The sequence below is a fragment of the Acanthamoeba castellanii genome (assembly GCF_000313135.1).
Source record: "Acanthamoeba castellanii str. Neff unplaced genomic scaffold scf7180000084582, whole genome shotgun sequence".
Taxonomy (NCBI): Eukaryota; Discosea; order Longamoebia; family Acanthamoebidae; genus Acanthamoeba; species Acanthamoeba castellanii.
In genome coordinates, this window is record NW_004457252.1 from 33,722 (window position 1) to 51,644 (window position 17,923).

The following is a 17,923-nucleotide window of genomic DNA, read 5'->3' on the forward strand; positions in this document are numbered from 1 at the left end:
TGAAGATGATGTCTCAAACGCCTTCACAAACAAGTGCGGGCCGTGCCCCCGCCCACCGTTCGATCAGCACCCTCTTCCCTGCCCCCCTCTTCGAGGACAAATCACTAGGCAAGACATTCGGCGGCATCTCGCGCGACGGCTCGCATGGATGGATCGTTGGCGACAGCGAGCTCTTTGTATTCGATCTGCAAGGTGACGACGGTCCGCGACGCAAGGCCGAACTCGCTGCTGACCTGCAGGAAGACCAGGCTACGGCTGTACGTCTACTCGTCTCGTCCTTCTACTCGAATTCATGTGTGATTTAATTTCATCCATCCCCACTTTCGCCCGTGTAGGAGAAGTTCTTGTGCGTTACGGAGGTCACCATTCGAGGCGAGTCGTTCCTCGCTGCGAGCACACGCGAGCTGCAGGGCGGCGACAGCGCGCTGCTGCTGTTCGATCTTCGCAGCTGCAAGATCTGCAGCACCATCAAGCTTCCCTACTCGGCCAGCGCCATTCTGCAGCTGGACGGTCTCTCGGTACTACACCTCGACTAGCCGCACGAAGGCTCGCATGGTCCTGCTGATCAAAGGACGCGCTTCCATGATCCCTTCTTCTTCTTCTTCTTTTGGCCATCGTAAACAGGGACACAAGCTGTCTGCGGAGCATGAACCTCTCCTGACCCAGTTCGCTTCGTGCCTCCTGCTCGGTACCACCGGCGGCCATCTGCTCGCGCTCGACCTCGATTTCGTGCACCACGTACGCATTTGCACCGCTCGCACGTCAGCGGTGAGTAGCTGATGATGACAAGGTCAACCTTGGGTGCGCAGCGACAGGAAGTGCGTGAGATGGAGCTGAAGTACCCGGGCACGGAGTTCGATCCTGTGCGCTTCTCGGCGGAGCACCCCAATCACATCCCGTGCGTGGCGCTCAACAGCGAGCAGCACCAGGGCGGCCGCTTCCAGTACCAGCAGGACCGCGGCGACGCCATCCTCCTGCCGGAGAAGGCCGTGCACGTCACCGCCCTCGCCTACTCCCGCGAATTTGACGCGCTCGCCGTCGGATTCAACTTTGGCACCTTCCAGCTGTGGTCTCTCACCGCCGAGCGCATGCTCTACTCCTCTCCCATTGGCGAGGGCGGTACGTGCTGATCTACCACTCCACAATCGGGGCGCTCACCACCTCTTTTTCTCTACCATGCAGGCCTGGCGACCAAGGTGCCGGTGTCTCATTTCCTGTTCCAATGCGACCAGGACGCTGCCGACCTGACAGGCTCGGCCTACCTGTGGATCGGCCGCAGCACCATCTCATCGCCGCTCCAGTACTCATCACCCACCAGCATTCTCTCTCTTTTTCTCTCTCTCTCTCGGCGCTTCTGAAGCTTGATAATCTCGCTTGTTTCTCACTCTCTGTCGTTTCGTCTTGCAAATGCGAAGCTCGTCGACGCACGCGGCGGAGGTGCAGCTCTTCAACATCAAGTTCAAGGCGGGTCCGTCCATCGGGCACATTGGCTCCGAATACAAGAAGACCCTGTCAGCGCCTCCCCAAGCGGCCAAGATCATTGGCATCCACCTGCTCACGCCGCGTGAACACGCCGGTACGCTTGAAACCACCACCACACCACTCCACACCACTCCACACCACCCCACACCACACCACCCCACACCACACCACCCCACACCACCAACCTATGACGACGACGCTCGGCTAATGTAACAGCTTTTCGTCGACGCGCAGCTGAAGCCGAAGACGGAGGCGACGAGCAGGAGGTGGGCGGCACGGACTGGGACTCGGAAGCCGGCGCACCGGCGGTTGTCGAGAGCCGCAGCCGGTGGGTGCTGTTCGTGTGGGAGGTGCAGGCCGCTGACGGCAGCGCCAACCGCCTGCACATGGGCCTGTTCAACCTCGACCTCGTGTCGGTAACCGCCGGCTTCGTCCCGCTGGCCTACCCGTTCCAGAAGGAGAAGGCCTGCCTGGCCATGTGGGTCGACCCGACGTCCGTCTCCGATTTCTTCGCCTGCACGAGCGGCCTGTTCGCGGAGGAGCGGGAGCGCCTTCGTACCTTCGCCGCCTCGGCGCACACGCTGCCCATCTCGTTCGACGTCTCGTGCCTCTACATCGACACCTACACTCATTGCTCGTGGCTCAGCGATCAGGAAAAGGTGCGTCGTAAGCGTTGTGTGTGTCGTTTGCGTCAAATGGTGTCGTGTCTTACATTCTCTTCTCCAGGCACTGAGCGTGTTCGGCCAGCAGCTGCTGCCGTGGGTTGATCCGTCGTTGGGACTGCAGACAACTTATCAGGTACGATGATAATAATAGTCTTTTTAATTATCATAATAATCAGGCAACGTGTGCTGCTTTTTGGTTGCCTCTTCTTTGGTGTGCGCAGGAGTGCAAGAATGCGGGACTTCTGCACACGTTGCCGGGTGATCCGGTTAGCGATGCGGAACGCGATTATCGCTTCCAGTACAAGGCCCTCTTCGACATGTGTCTCCGCCTGCAGCTCACCTCCTCCATCTGCCACCGTACGTCTCTCCCGCTAGCTTTCGCTCTGGCCCTCCCTCCCCGCATTCTTACATCCTCAATTCTGACACACGACACACACACACACACACGACAGTCGCGACGCTCACGAGAGACGACGGCGTTTACGTGTTCCCCAATCCTCGCATCGTCCTGGAGTGGGCATGGGAGCGGTACTCAGCGTTCAACGACGCCCTCAACGATCACAGCAGCAACCTCTACCTTTGTACGCTTGCCTCCATGTGCGCTGCACACTGCCTCGCCTGGTGACTCACTCGCGCTCCTCCCCTCTCAATTGTTTGTGCACGCGCAGCCACGCTCTCGGTTGGCAACAGACGCGCGGAGTCTGCGTTCGCGGACCAGCTCCGGAGAATCGCGGGTCGCATGTGGGGCGTGAAGCACGTCTTCGAGGCTCTCCTCTCCCGACACGATAACACCGACAAGGGGCAGAAGAACCTCGAGGAGAAGTATCAACAAGTCGTCCATGCCCTCCAGGTTCGCAGCTCTCCTCTCTCGCAGCAGCAGCAGATGATGATAATCACGTTTTTGGTGTGCGTGCGTGGACTCTTTCCCGTGTGTCGTGTCGTGTCATGGGCAACAGCATCTGAAGCTGATGATGTGGGTGCGCGAGAAAATTGAGAACTGGTTGTTCGTCGGCGACTCGCAAACGATAGACGACCAGTTCCAGGAGCGGCGCCAGCGACGGAAGGAGCTCTACGCCGAGACCCAGCGACGTCTCACCGGCCACGTATGTGTCGTTGGTCGTGCCGTGTTGTGCGTCGTGTCGTTGGTCGTGTGTCGTGTGTCGTGGAATCCCTTTCCACAGGGATCCGTTTTTTTAACGGATCCCTGTGTGGCACATAGGTGAAGGAGGACGTGGATCTCGACGAATCGATGTCGACATCATCGGACGACGAGCCATCCCTGTTCATTGAGCTTCTGCTGGCGGCGCACCCGATGGACCAGCCGCTGTACTACCCGCCGCACCACCTCTCCGACTTCCTGCGCACCCTGTTCTCCTCCACCGCCCACCCCGAGCCGCTCAAACACGCCATTGTACGTCAACACGACCACACACACGCACCACACACACACACGCACCACACACACACACACACACACACGCGCGCGCGCGCGCGACAACTACAACCAACCAACGACAATGACGACAGGTGTACTACTGCCTGCGAGACCTGGTGGGGTGGGGCAAGATCAAGGAGTCCCTGCTGCAGGACTACGCGCGACGCTTCCACCTCGCGACGCCCTACGTGCGACTGGTGGAGGGCCTGTGGGGCCTCGACCGCGGCCTCCTGGAGGACATTCCCACCGCCTGGAAGAACCTCACCGAAGTCTCTGGCGACGCCGCCGCCATACTCGAGGTACCTATCGCCCTGCACCCTGAGCCATCCTCGATCAACCAGCTAATGGCACGCACAACCGCACATGCATCACCGCACGCACACAAACACGCACAGAATTGGAAGGGGCGTGTGCTGAGGCTGCTCTACGATCTGGGCGCACGCGCGCAGGCGCTCTACTTTTTGCGGTGGATGCAGCCGCCGGCGTTCACGCCCGCAGACGCCATTCTGCACATGCAGATCCTCCTCGAGAGTGACCTCCTCTCGCAGGCCTTTAACTACCAACGCCTCCGCTTCGCTTCCGCCGCCACACCGGCCGAACTGGCCGTGCGGCGGACGCTGCTCGAGCACCTCTTCCAGTTCTTCCTCGCCAGTACGCATTCCTCACGTTCTCCAAGCCACCTTCGATTTCTAACCACCATCGCACACGTAACACGCAACACGACACGGCAGCCGGCCGCATGAACGAGCTGTTCAAGTTCCATTTGGACGCGGGCGAGGAGGAGGCGCTGGTCCACTTCCTGACGGCTAAGGCCAAAGGACCCGGACTGGAGCAGCTCATCCACTTCTTCCTGCAGCGCGGCCGCTACGTCGAGGTATGTAACATGCACTGCACTGCGTGTGCGGCGACGGTTCTCCAGTTGCTCATACGGTGTGTGTCGTGTGTCGTGTGTCGTGCCCTCGTTGTTGTTGTTACACACAGGCGATGCGTGCGTACAAGGAGCTCACGTCGTCGGCTGTTCCGCTGCTGCCGCCGGAGCGAGCCCAATTCCTCGAATGCCTCATTCAGAACTACAAGCTCGCCCTCCCCTCGGTCGCCCTCCAGCCCCCTCCCTCCCTCTCCTGGCCCTCCTCCCTTCCCGGCACCTCCGCTTCTTCTTCCACCACGACGGCTCCCTCCTCATCGTCCTCCACCTCATCGTCGTCTTCGTCTTCGCTTTCGTTCTCTCTTCTCTCTGTCTTCCCGGCGCCGGCGTCTTCGCTGGCGATGTCATCGTCGGCGCCATCGACTCCGTCGTCGCCGGCAGCGGCACCGACAGAGCAGATCTCGTTCCCGGTGTCGCCGTTTGGCGCGCCGCCCTCGCTGCAGACGCCGAAGCGCGGCTGGAGGAGCCGACCGACCGACGACGGCCTCACCTCGCCCAGCAACAGAGCCCTCCTCGCCTCGCCCTTCAAGACACCCCTTCAACCGCAGCAGCAGACCATGTCGCCCTTCGCTCCATCCACCACCAGGTACCGACACGACACGACCAACGACACGACACGACACGACACGACACACCGCACGCAGCATTGGCTGATCCAAATTTATTAGCCGTTCCCCGCGTCGGCCAGCCGGTAGCCGAGTATTCGGCGGCGCCCTGGTGGCATCGCCCACTTTGCTCGCATCTTCGCCTCGCGGGTCGCTCGCCAGTCCCGTCGCCTCCAGCCAACTCGCGTCGCCCCTTTACCGCGGTACCGTCCCCCCGACACATGTTTCCACATCCTTGTTGTCTTTCATCATCATCATCATACCATCATTATCGGCATCCATCACTTTGTCTCACATGATGATGATGATGTTGTGGTGGTGACCATCGGTGCAGCGTCGCCTGTGGCAGCGCTGCCGAAGGCGGTCGTGGAGGAGACGGAGGAGCCGGCGCCGGTCAAGCGACGACTGGCCAAGCGGACCAAGCGAGGCCAGGCCGGCCAGACACCCCTCCCCGCCACCGCCACCGCCACCGCCGGCCCACGCACCCGCTCCCGCGCCGCCGCACTCACCGAGTGATCCTCTGAAGACGTCGAATAAATCCGCCGTGGCACACAATTGACGATTCAAGGTTGTTTTTTGGGGCTTCTTCACCGGCGTCATCGTCGGGATCGCCTACAGCCTCTTCATCGGCTCTCAGCTTCATCTTCTTCGGCTCACCTGTCGGGCTCGCAACTTTTACTGTGCATATTTAGCATATTTTTCAAAATCCTGTATTTCTCTATATTTTCCTTTTAGTTCTGTTAAAAGAAAGAAAGGTGGTGCAACAATCCATCCCAGAACATTGGACGTCCTGGAATGGGGATCTCAGGGGCGACGAACATGTCGCTCATCTTGGGGGCCGACCTCCCGTCCTGTCCCTCCTCTTGGCATTTTGTAGATTATCCCAGTACGCCGCCGCCCTTTCTCAATTTCCTCAATCATTTATTAATCACTCTCCAATCCATCATCTTTCTTTTCTTCTTCTTCTGCGTACCCACTCCTTCACAGCAAATTCGATCCTCATCTTTTAAAAGATAGATTGATCTATTTATTCATTTATTTGAAGCGATTTATTTATTTAATCGTGTGAATGTACACAGGCGTGACATTCACGTACGCGGCGATCGCGGCAGCCGCCCTGGTGTTCGCGCTGGTGGCCGGCATCAAGTACAACAGCGTCAAGGTGTTCAATCGCTCCATCCGCACCGAGAACATCTCCAACACCCTGTGGATCCTCTTCTACATCTTTATTTCTCTCAGGTACCTCCCACTGTGTGTGTCGCGCGCGACGTGCGACGTGTGCGTGTGCGTCAGTTGCTTAGACACGACACGACACGACACGACACGACACGACACGACACGACACGACACGACACGACACGACACGACACGACACGACACGACACGACACGCGCAGAGCGACGGTGAACACGCTGCGGTACGCGCTGGCGGATGGAAGCGAGGAGACGCTGGACAACTACCTGATCTACTCGGGTCTGGTCATCCACGGCCTCACCGGCTTCTGCCTCACACTCGCCCTCAACCACCAACACAAGTTCCGCTCCACCAGTACGCACCACACACACACGACACACACGACACACACACGACACACATTGATACGATTGCTTGGTTTGTCTGGAATGCAGGCCCGAACGCGCAGCCTGGTCCGGTCGGCGGCAAGGCTGGCCCCAATGGTACGACACGAGACACGACCAACGACACGACACACATGGGGACACGGGTCACTGACTGAAAGAAAACTTGGTTCGAAAATGTAATCAGATCCGGATCCGCTGCTGTCCAAGTACGGGTGGCTCAAGAAGTCGGTCGGGTGGGCCGAGCTGCTCTACTTTGCCCTCTTCCTCCTCTACCTCGCCTTCGTACTCGTCATGATCATGTACGACACGACACACACCGCACACACACCACCGCCACACGACACACGGCACACACACCGCACACACGACGGCACACGACGATGTATTGATGGTGGGGTGTTTGGGGTCTGACAGACGACGAGACGAGGACGACGAGTGGGTCTGGGTGGCCGTGTTCTTGAGCGTCTTCGGCCTCCAGCGCGTGCCCGTCATCGTCCTCGTCTTCCTCATCGCCCTCGGCGTACTTCCCTCACTCACGACACGCAACACGACACGACACGCTGATTCAACACACATGATACGCACACAACACGACACACGACACACACGACACACACGACACACACGACACGCACACAACACGACACACGACACACACGACACACACGACACGCACACAACACGACACGACACACGACAGAAAAGGGATACGCCCGACGGTCCGACGGCGTGGGCCAAGGCCTACCTGGTGGTGGGCGTGTTCTTTTCCCTCACCAACGACATGCCCGTACACATCTGGGCCGAACTCTTCCCCAGTGCGCGCCACGCCCTCTCTGCGGCCTCTTTTTGGTGTTTGCGGCGCTGACGTGCGCGCGCGGTTGTGTGTGTCGTGTTATGTGTGTGTGTCGTGTCGTGTGTGTCGTGTGTGTGGCGTGTGTCGTGTGTGGCGTGTGCGGTGGTGGCAGGCGAGTGCACGTTTGTGTTTGCGAGTTGGGTGGATCTGATCCACGTCTTCTACCTGCCCACGTTGGTCTGCTTCTTCCTCTTCATCCGATCCGAGTACCTCCGAAACATGGAGGAGTGCATCTGGACCACCGTCTCGCAAATCCAAGTACCCCGCCCGCCCCACTTCCGCACTCACCGCACACGACCAACGACACACGCAACGCAACTTACGAGCGATTGTGAAACACGCACACACAAACACACACACACAACACACAACACACAAACACAACACACAGGACACCTTTGACTTCCGACGATTTTAAAGGTGGAGGCAACGACGACGACGATGGAGGAGGAGGGAAAGAGGAGTCGAGGTCGTCGCCTCTCCTATTTATTCGCAAGCGGCATTCGAATTTTGTTTTTGTTTTTGGTGTTTGCAGCGCAACACACCACAACCACCCGGGAGAGCCAACGACGACGCAAGGCGTTCGCGTAAGTGTACACAAGTTAACCGAACAACGATGCACAAACATGTTTGTTGTGTATGCACACATTCCCTACAAGTTGTAAAACACGGTGATTTAAATTGACCATAACAGTCTTCTGCCAAAAGAAACATCATACAACAGCAACTCTTGTCACATCTCCACAGCCACCCTCCTGCACGTCGAACTCATTCGTGGCGTTTCGTTTCGCTTTCGTGTTCGCGTTCGCTCATCTTCCCCCCCCCACTCGCTCCCTGTCTCGCTCGCCCCGCAGCTCCTCCTCGTCTCTCGCCTTCGTCTCTCCCGTCGTGCGTCGTCGCTCTTTCGCTCTTTTTCGTGCTTCGTTCTTTCTCTGTCAGCTCCCTACTGCTGGTTGCGGGCGTAGGTGCGCCTGAACTTCTCGTCGACCTGCTCCAGGTAGAAGGTGCCCGGGAACAGGTCCTCCACCTTGTCGCTCGGCACGAACGGCTTCGGCACATCATCCGACGTCGCCGTCTCCCTCCTGCGACACACGACACACGACACACACCAAAGTTCAGCGCGTGTCGTGTCGTGTCGTGTCGTTGGTGGTGTGGTGTGTGTGTGAGTGGCGGTGGGTACCTCTTGAGGGCCTCGACAAAGTCGGCGGGGGCGACCTTCTTGCGCTGGGCGAGGCGGGCCTGGAAGTTGGAGGTGTCGGCGATCTTCTTGAGGCCCGACTTGAGCTTCACCGAGAACAGCGACGCTGCCAGCCCAGACCCGTACGAGAACATCAGCGCCCTCTTCTCCGCCTCACCTGCGACACGACACGACACGTGGCACACATCAGTCAAACCGCACACACGACACGACACGACACGCGCGCGTACTTGTGGCGGCGTCGGCGTGGGAGGCGACGAGCGAGAGGAGGCCCGTGTAGAGGGAGCCGCAGTAGCTGTTGCCCAGCTCCTTGGGGAGCGTGAGCGAGGGGCCGACCTTGGACTTGTAGGTGGCGTCGCTGTACTTGATGACCTCCTTCATGAGGTTGTTGTCCTCGTAGGTGGTCTCCGGCTGCAGCTTGTTCTGCGACTTGAGCGACTCGTGCAGCGCGTGCGCTTCGTTCTTGACGGCCTCCAAATAGTTCTACGCGGTGTGTGGGCGGTGACGAGGCGTGACGTCAGCATTCAAAAAAGAAAAAAGAAAAATGGGGATGACGTCAGCAGCGACGTTAAGGTGTGATGTGGTGTGGAGTACCATGCGAGCCCAGGATTTCTGGACGAGCTTGGTGTAGGGCGAGTGGAAGAGCGCGTAGTCCACGTCAGCATCCAGGCTCAGCTTCTTGCCGTGCGCCTTCTCGAACCGCTCGGCCTGCGTCCACGTCCCACATTCCATACTGTCAGCATGACGCACGACACACGCACACGCACAAGCAACACGCAACACGACACACGACACACGCAACACGTACGTAGGTGTAGAAGCACTGGTCGAGGGCGCGCAGGTAGCAGGTGTTGGAGAGGGCGCCGTCGACGAGCGGGTACTCGGAGCCCATGACGGGCTTGTAGAAGTCCCACGCGTTCTCCATGAACGTCGACCGGATGCCGCGCTCGAACACGATCGGCGCGCCCTTGCCGATCAGCATCGCCACCGCCGCGGCGCCGCCGGTCGGGCGGGCCGGCCCGGCCTCGTAGACGGCGATGTCGCCCGCAACAACCACCGCGTAGCGGCCGTCCCAGTAGCTGCTCTCCACCTGTGCGTGTCGTGCGTTGGTTGAACTGTGGCTATGAAGCGGAGAGGAGACGATGTGCTGCGTACCCAGTTGATGGCGTTGAAGAGCGCGTTGGTGCCGCCGTAGCAGGCGTTGGTGGTGTCAACGCCTGCGTTGGCGTGTGTGGTCAGCATAAGGTGTGTGCGTGTGCGGTCATGCGTGTGCGGTCGTGAAAGAGCGCTTATACCTTCGATGTCGGTGTTGCCAGCCTTCTGGAAGAGGTCCATGAGGGTGCTCTTCACCGACTTGGACTTGTCGACGATGGTCTCCGTGCCCACCTCGACGCGGCCCACGTCCTTCGGGTCGATGTTGTACTTCTCCAGCAGCGACTGCACCGCTGTTGTGTGGCGGTTCGGAGATTAAAAAAGTTAGGTCGACCTAACTTTTTAACTCCTATCAGTTCGTTGGCGCACCGGTGAGACAGATGGAGTTGATGTCCTCGCGATCGCCGGTGAAGGCCATGCTGGTCTGGCCCAGGCCCACGGTGTACTTGCCCGCAGCCACGCCGTCGTGCGTCTCTGTGTCGACAAAAATAAAATACAAATAAATAAAAGGTGATAAGAAAATAAGTATTTGTTTGATATTGCGTCAACGGTTTCATACAGAAAAGACCTAACATGTTTCCGGCAACATGTTCCACCAAAAAAAAAGAGCAAATAAAATGAATAAAAAAATGGAAAGCGAAAAGATGGGAAAAAAAGATGAGAGCGAAGATGAGGATGATCGAGTGCGTACCGAGGTCGGCCTGCGAAACGTAGGTGGAGGGGAAGTAGACATCAAGCGCGACGATGCCCACATCACGCGGGTAGTGCGAGAAATCGGTCGCCACACCGCGCCTGGCCGACGTGGTGGGGGAGGTGGCCAGCATGGTAGCGATACCTCCGCGGCCGCACGCCGTCGTGGTAGTCGTTGCGTTGACGCTGCGCAGAACTCCGGCAATGGTGGCCGAGCGGCGCGTGGCGGTGGCGAGGGTGGCGAGCGTAGACTGGCGGCGCATAGTTTAGTTTGGTTTTTTTGTTCGTGAACGAGAAGAGCTGGTCTGTTTTCCTGCCGGGGGTGACGAAAGCAGAAGGAGTGGAGCGTGTTGTGTGAGGTCAGGTGTGGTGCGTGGTGACGGACACTTTAGGTCCGGCAAAAAAGTTTAGTTACCGGAGGCGAGGTTAGGTACCGGCGGCGTTTGGCTGTGCGAGCGGGTGAGTGAGTGGTTGACAACAGACAGAGAAAACAGTAATACAAGAAGGACGCCAGGCGTCGGTTGTATAAATGGTAGATAATTATAAATTGAATCAGAAAAAGACAGACAAATTGTGTGATAGGGCCGCATATCCAAGCACCGCTTCGCTTCGTGTGCCGGTTGGTCCATAACCAGCCTCTTGGTCCCAAGCACCCACCCGCTGGCCACCACCCAATCCGCACTGCGCATCGTGGAGGTTGGGCTCCAGTCTCCGTCCCTCCGTTTTGGCGCCAAATCCTTTTTTCTGTGCCCGTTTGTCTTTTCGTCCAATCACAGCCGCTCAACCATCTTAACACCTCGCCCCAATTCGTCAATAGCAACCAACACGAGGGGCAACCGTGTGTCGTGCTCTGTGCGGCCGACACTGAGTAAAAATACTAATCCTCTATTTTAATATGGTGTTGCGTGCGGTGCGTGTGTGCGGTTGGGTCCACTGGCAAAACAGCCGCAGCAGCTCACGGCGCGGGCAGCCTGGCCACGTCCCACAGGCAGTAGGTCTCGTCGCTCACCGCTTGGTCCGGCGCCAGCGGGAGATAGGTCGGGTCCTTGAAGATGCGCGCGAACGGCGATCCCTCGCATGGCATCTCCAAACGCAGCGGACCTGTGCACAATACAACACAACTCATTCAGACACACCGCACGCGTGTGCCATGACGCCACACGACACGACACGACACGACACGCACCTTCGAGGGCCTGGACGAGGAGGACGAGCGAAGGGTAGCGGTGCTCGTTGTCGAGCACGAAGCCCTGGCCGCAGCCGAGGGGCTGGAGGAGGCGGTAGCTGGTGATGCCGGCCGTGGCCGACACGCACGAGAGGGTGAAGGCGCCCGGCTGGCTGCTGTACCGCACCAGGAACGAGCCCACGCCGCCCCGCGTCAGCTTCTGCTCGGCCTCGGGCGAGCTCAGCACCCCGTGGAACCATCTGCTCACCCCGGCGGACCGCACACACACACGACACGACACGACACACAGGTGAGGAATGTCAAGAACGCAACGCGCCTGAAGTGGTGGAATTCGCGTACGGTTGGGCGAGGGTGGTGAGAATGCGGGTGAAGAGCTGCGACGTCGGTTCGGGGGTGGTGGCCGACGCGGAGCCGCTCGGCGCCGAGTCCTTGATGGGGCCGAACCACTCCACGAAGCGGTTGAAGGCCTCGATCGTCACCACTTCCCGACCCTCACCGAACGGCTCCTTCACAGCTGCACGCGTGTGTCGTGTGGCATGCGTGTGCGTGTGTGCGTGTGTCGTGTGTCGTGTCGTGCGGTGAGACACAGCCACCTTAACAGAAAAGGCGGGATCGCGTTGAAATGTGTACCGAGGAGGGCCTTGAGGCACTTGTAGGCGAGGTCGTCGGGCGAGGCGTGGGCGCCGATGGGGCCGCCGTGGCCTCGGCCCTTGAGGTACCGCACCTCGTCCACGTCGTACACGCTCGGCAGCGGCGTCTCGTCCAGGTACTCATACAGCGCCCGCACAAAGTCCACCCACGTCACCACATACTACTCCCCACGCCACGTCAGCACTCTACACGCCACACACGTAGCCAATCGCTAGCGCGCGTGTTGTTGATGCGGTGTGTTGATGTGTTGATGTGTTGATGTGTTGATGTGTTGATGTGTTGATGTGTTGATGTGTTGACATGTTGATGTGTTGATGCGTTGATGTGTTGATGTGTTGATGTGTTGATGTGTTGATGCGTTGATGCGTTGATGTGTTGATGCGTTGATGTGTTGATGTGTTAATGTGTTGATGTGTTGACATGTTGATGTGTTGATGCGTTGATGTGTTGGTGTGTTGGTGTGTACCTCCTTGATGAAGTAGCGCATCCAGAAGCGACAGGCGGAGAGCTCGGAGATGGCAGCCTCGACGATGATCTCGTCGAGCACCGAGTTGATCTCGTCAAAGTCGGGCCGGTTCTCGGGGTAGGCGTCCCAGCAGGACTCGATCAGCTGTCGCAGGTGCGTCGGGCAGTCGGCCGGCAGGGGCGGTCGCTCCTCGTCCTCCACCACCGCACGCACGAACTCGGTGTAGTCCGAGTGGTGCGGGAACGGGTCCTTCATCGCACACACGCACACGCGACCGCACACGCACACACGCACACACAGATGACACCAGTAAGAGACCGCACACGCACACGCAGATGACTGAAAGAGACGGTACCTTGCCGGTGAGGATCTCCCAGAGGACGATGCCGAAGCTGTAGACGTCGGCCTTCTCGTCGAACTCCTCCTGCATCATCACCTCGGGCGCCTAGGTGCGAAAGGCGGTGAGAGAAGTGTGTGTGCGTGCGTGCGTGCGTGCGTGCGAGCGAGCGTGTGTGTGCGTGTGTGCGTGCGTGCGTGTGCGTGCGTGCGTGTGAGCGTGCGCAATATCGCGTGTACGGCGTGTGCGGTCGGGTGTGTGCGGTGGTGGGTACCATGAAAAGGGGGGTGCCCTTGGCTCCGCCCTGGTCCTTCATGGTCGAGGTGGGCTTGATCGCGCTCAGCCCAAAGTCGCACACCTTCACCTTGTACGAGGTCTCGTTCTTGTTGTACTGTTTGTTGTTGTGTTCCATTAGCCCACCGCACACGACACACCCCACAGAACACACCAAACGACACACGACACGCGCGACGCGTGTGTGTGCGGCGGTGTGGGCGAGTACCAGGAGGTTGGCGGCCTTGAGGTCGCGGTGGATGATGGGCGGGTTGGAGCAGTGGAGCCAGTTCACGCCCAGCGCGGCGTCCTTGGCCATGCGCATCTTCTCAAACAGCGAGAACTTGAGGCCGCTCCGCTTGATCAGCGTGTCGAGGTCGCCGTGCATCAGCTCCGTCACGATCTTGAACTGGCCCGGAATGGTACAGGCGCCCATGAACAGCACGATGTTGGGGTGCGGATTGGCGCTCATGATCTCGACCTCGGTGCGGAGCAGCTGCAGCTGGGCCTCGTCGAGGTCCTGCAGCTGGACCAGGGGTATCTTGACCGCGACGTCGTTGGCGCGGCACACGCCGCGGAACACGGCGCCGAAGCAGCCGTCGCCAAGCTTAGCGCCGAGCGAGATCTCGTCGGGCTGGATCTCGGCGCCGGCGGCGGACCGCACGTGGACCAGGGCCGCGGCCGTGGAGTATTCGCCCGATTGGCCGCCGGCGCTCGCGGGGTATTTAGTGGGGCTGCCGCTATTGGGCGAGCGACTGCCTCCGCGGCCGCCGGTGGCCGCGGGCAGCGAGGGCGTCTTGCCGGCGAGGACCTGCTTGAGGATGGCGACGTTGTTCTGGATGGCGCCCTTCCACTCGGCCCCGAGGGCCTCGAAGCCCAGCGTGTGCTCGTCGCCGCCAAAGGTCTTGATCCACAGCTCGGTCGTCGTCGCCTTCATGTCCGTGACCGTCAGCAGCAGCACCGCCGTCGACCAGCTCAACGCCTACACTCACGCAAATTGTTATTATTAATTGAAAATTGGCATTTTTTCATGAATCATTTTATAAAATAATCAAATGCATAAAAACAATGAAAAGAAAGAAATGGTACCTTGGCGCTGTGGAAGAAGCGGAGGGTGTACTCGTCGAGCTCGCACCAGGCCTTGGTGCCGTTGTGCTTGACGCACCCGCGCTTGAATCGGATCAGCTTCTCGTCGGTGATCAGGTGCCTCTGCTTCCTCAGCCGCTTCATGTTGCCCCACAGCGCCACAGCCCACTCCAGCCTGCAAACCCCATGTGTGTGCACGCACGTCATGAGAATTCAGCACACACATATGACCGCACACGAACACGCACATGCACAAAAACACGACCGCACACGCACACGCACACGCACACGCACCACCGCACACAACGTACCGGTTGATGTCGCTGGCGGGCTTGAGGGAGGAGATGTTGTAGCCGGAGAGGACCCACATCTTGGAGCCGCCGTCGCGGTTGAGCACGATGCTGTCCGACTCCAACGTCACCTCGCTCTGCGCCAGATCCAGCGTACAGACCGGCTTGGGCGACTGTCATCACCGTACAATTAGCGTGTGTCGTGCTGCGTGTGCGGTGTGCGTGTGCGGTGTGCGTGTGAGTGCGGTGGGGGGGGACACGCACGTCAGGTTTTTCAAAGCACGACAGCACGAGGCCGCCCACCTGCACCCAGGCGGGCATCGGCTCGTCCCGCCCGACAGCGACCGACAGCAGCCCACGCTTGTACCGCACGGGCCAGTTCTCGGCCAGGCTCTGGGCTCTGCCGGCCAGCTCGTCCACACTTAAGGGCTCTGCTGGCGTGGCATCCTCCATCGCCTGGCTCGCCAGGAATGCCTCGTAGACCGCGCGCAGGCCGGGCTGCTCGAGCTTGCGGTTGTGTTCGATGGCATCGAACAGGTCGATCAGGAACGTGTCGGCGCCCGGCGAGCGCGAGTCGAGCGTCGACAGGCTTATGTAGGAGGTGAGGTTGTCGGGCGTGGTCACCACCAGCCGATCGTTCATCGCGTCAGGCGAGCACTTGATGTCCCCTATGTGCCACGTCACCCTATGGAATGTGCGGAATGCAACACGCGTTAGAGTGTGTGTCGTGTCGTGTCGTGTCGGTGGTGCCGTGGGTAGAGAGCGTACACTTCGGTGGCGGCAGAGGTGGTGCCGGGGGAGGAGGTGGAGCAGGTGAGGTGCTTGCCGTAGAGCTCGACGATTTGGGAGCCGCCGCGGGTGCCGCGCGGCAGTCCCACACTGTTCCACGCCTTCTGGACGAACCGGTCCTGGGCGCCCCCGTGGCTCAGCACATGGTTGCGCTGGATCGCGAACAACCTGCCAATCACCCGCGCCAATCATCAGCCTCCCAGCCCACTATATAGTGTGGTGTTGGCCACATATTACACTGAGCACTACGAACCATGAGCGCTGTTCCTCCTGGGTCTCGGCCGAGATCTGGTACACGCGCTTGTCGGTGTGCAGCTGTATGTTGAACTTGGATCGCTTCTCGTTCTTGTCGCTCGGGGTGGACGTCACCTTGAACACCCCCCATCAATCCGTTTGGTCATTGTATGAACTGAAGTGCGGGGGGGGGGCTGTAGTGGTACCTGTGTAACCTTCATGAGCTCGATCACATCGATCGGCACCACGTCCTACACTCGTTTATACAACCAAACGTAAAAACATAACATTACATATCACCAACATCAACATCAATCATGATGAGAGTAGACATAGTGGTGGGGGGGGGTTGGATGAGAGAGGAGATAGAACCTTGCGGGCCTTGCAGTAGCTGATGGTGCTGTTCTCGAGGCTGAACCATCTGCGCTTCCAGCCCTTGTTCCGGTTACCCTGCTTTCGGAGGAAGCCCTGCTTCGTCATCGCGCCGTCCTTCCCGCCGGCCCGAAAGTCGTAGAGCACATCGAAATCGACCTTCTTCCGCCTCTTCTCCGACTCTGGCGCGGCCTGGGGCGTCAGCGTAGACCTCATGCTACGTCGCTATTTCAACAAGAGCTTTCTTCTTCTTCTAAGATGTCCCCTCGATGTTTGTTGCTGTTGATTGTCTGGCCTCAATGTGGTCGTGCGGGCTGGCCTCGGGTGCTGTTGGCCAAAAGGGCATAGCCCAAAAACAGACAAGGAATGTCAGGCACCTCGAGAAGCGGGCAAATTCCGCCGCCAGTCGTGTCGCGTGACGCAGGCACTTTAGCTTAGTGGTAGAGCGTCAGTCTTGTAAACTGAAGGTCATGGGTTCAATCCCCATAAGTGCCTCTTTTTGGCTTGCCTGGTCGTGGTGGGCGCCAGTCACAGTGCTCGTTCTTTTTCTTGACCATTTGGGTCTCGGCGGGAGCTCACCAAACTCGCGTGTGTGAGTTGTGGTTCGTGGTTCGTTGGCCGCAGTGAGAATTGTGAAAAGCGGTTCTCTGCCGCTTTTTCCCTTTTCTCTTTCTTTTTTGCCAATTTCGTTTTTGTTTGATTTGTGTAGCACAATATTTATTTCCTCCACCGCTATGCTGCGACGCGCTACTGCCATCACCACCACCACCGGTGGTGCCTCCTCCTTCCGCCGCTCCTCCTCGGCTGCCGTGCGTCGCCTCGCTGCGGCACTGCCGCCACTACGCGGCCTGCGCGCCCTCCATTCATCGCCGGCCGCCCTCCGTGCCGCCCCCGCCCTACGTACGTGTCCCTCTGCTCCTCCGGACCACCCACCAGAGTGACGTGGCATGACGTGTCCCTGTTTTTCCGTGCGTGTACGTGTGCGGTGTGCGTGCGTGTGCGTGCGTGTGCGGTGGTGCGGTATTGCAGTGCCTCGGCTCGGGTTGGTGGAGCGGGCAGTGGGCCACAGGCAGCGGACGGCCGTGGTGGCCCCGGCCGACGCCGCAGTCGACAGCACGGCCAACCACGGGAGCGCTCCTACGGCCGCCTGCTGGCCGATGCCACCGCACTCGCCGGGCACCTCCGCCAGCTCGCGTACGACACACACGCCCACCGCACACGCACACGGCACACGGCACGCACGGCAAGTGTGTGTGCGTGCGGTGATTGACTGGGGCGCGTGTCGTGCGGCACACGCAGGGGAGTGGCGCCGGAGAAGGACATGAAGGAGGGCCGCGTGGCGTTCTTGTGTCCCGCCGACTACTCCTACGTCGCCACCCAATGGGGCATCTGGGTTCGCCATCATCATCACCACCACCGTCATCAACTTCATCACCAAATTCACCACCACTACCTTCATCACCATAATCACCACCACCACCTTCATCACCACCATCAACTTCATCAACTTCATCATCCTCGTTACATTATTCTCACTCTTCTGCTGCTGCTGCTTCTTCTTCTTCAGAGCGCCGGTGGCGTGGCGGTGCCGATCGGGGTGCATCACCCGGGGCCCGAGGTGGAGTACGTCATCAGCAACAGCGAGGCGTCGGCC

At 59.4% G+C, this 17,923-nt stretch overlaps 4 protein-coding genes and 1 pseudogene across 4 annotated transcripts; 3 read left to right on the plus strand and 2 right to left on the minus strand.

The window, feature by feature from the left end:
- Positions 1-5: 5 nt before the first annotated feature.
- ACA1_048150 (uncharacterized protein) lies at positions 6-5,628 on the plus strand (the record flags this gene model as incomplete). Its single annotated transcript, XM_004332991.1, has 19 exons — positions 6-257; positions 336-518; positions 625-738; positions 816-1,119; positions 1,183-1,300; positions 1,416-1,576; positions 1,717-2,141; positions 2,209-2,280; positions 2,369-2,504; positions 2,600-2,728; positions 2,816-2,997; positions 3,104-3,250; positions 3,367-3,558; positions 3,675-3,881; positions 3,978-4,233; positions 4,314-4,456; positions 4,564-5,093; positions 5,203-5,315; positions 5,447-5,628. 19 exons carry the CDS (start codon positions 6-8, stop codon positions 5,626-5,628), a joined length of 3,846 nt encoding a protein of 1,281 aa, XP_004333039.1.
- A 303-nt stretch (positions 5,629-5,931) lies between these two features.
- On the plus strand, positions 5,932-7,963 carry ACA1_048160 (uncharacterized protein; the record flags this gene model as incomplete). The annotated part of the gene is made up of 9 exons (XM_004332992.1): positions 5,932-5,998; positions 6,192-6,351; positions 6,509-6,660; positions 6,741-6,788; positions 6,877-6,991; positions 7,107-7,212; positions 7,393-7,507; positions 7,658-7,803; positions 7,937-7,963. The coding sequence occupies 9 exons, from the start codon at positions 5,932-5,934 to the stop codon at positions 7,961-7,963; spliced, it is 936 nt and encodes a 311-aa protein (XP_004333040.1).
- A 525-nt stretch (positions 7,964-8,488) lies between these two features.
- On the minus strand, positions 8,489-10,848 carry ACA1_048170 (hydroxymethylglutarylCoA synthase; the record flags this gene model as incomplete). The annotated part of the gene is made up of 9 exons (XM_004332993.1): positions 8,489-8,627; positions 8,726-8,900; positions 8,974-9,226; positions 9,338-9,451; positions 9,552-9,833; positions 9,899-9,960; positions 10,039-10,188; positions 10,265-10,369; positions 10,587-10,848. The coding sequence occupies 9 exons, from the start codon at positions 10,846-10,848 to the stop codon at positions 8,489-8,491; spliced, it is 1,542 nt and encodes a 513-aa protein (XP_004333041.1).
- A 692-nt stretch (positions 10,849-11,540) lies between these two features.
- Positions 11,541-16,485, minus strand: ACA1_048180 (Dual specificity protein kinase; the record flags this gene model as incomplete). Its single annotated transcript, XM_004332994.1, is given in 16 exon segments — positions 11,541-11,686; positions 11,772-11,919; positions 11,938-12,010; positions 12,111-12,285; positions 12,402-12,582; positions 12,889-13,137; positions 13,244-13,333; positions 13,500-13,616; positions 13,728-14,480; positions 14,588-14,759; positions 14,896-15,047; positions 15,139-15,559; positions 15,643-15,815; positions 15,910-16,032; positions 16,104-16,148; positions 16,270-16,485. 16 exon segments carry the CDS (start codon positions 16,483-16,485, stop codon positions 11,541-11,543), a joined length of 3,234 nt encoding a protein of 1,077 aa, XP_004333042.1.
- A 518-nt stretch (positions 16,486-17,003) lies between these two features.
- The window catches only part of ACA1_048190, a 3,639-nt pseudogene continuing 2,719 nt past the window's right edge, over positions 17,004-17,923 (plus strand).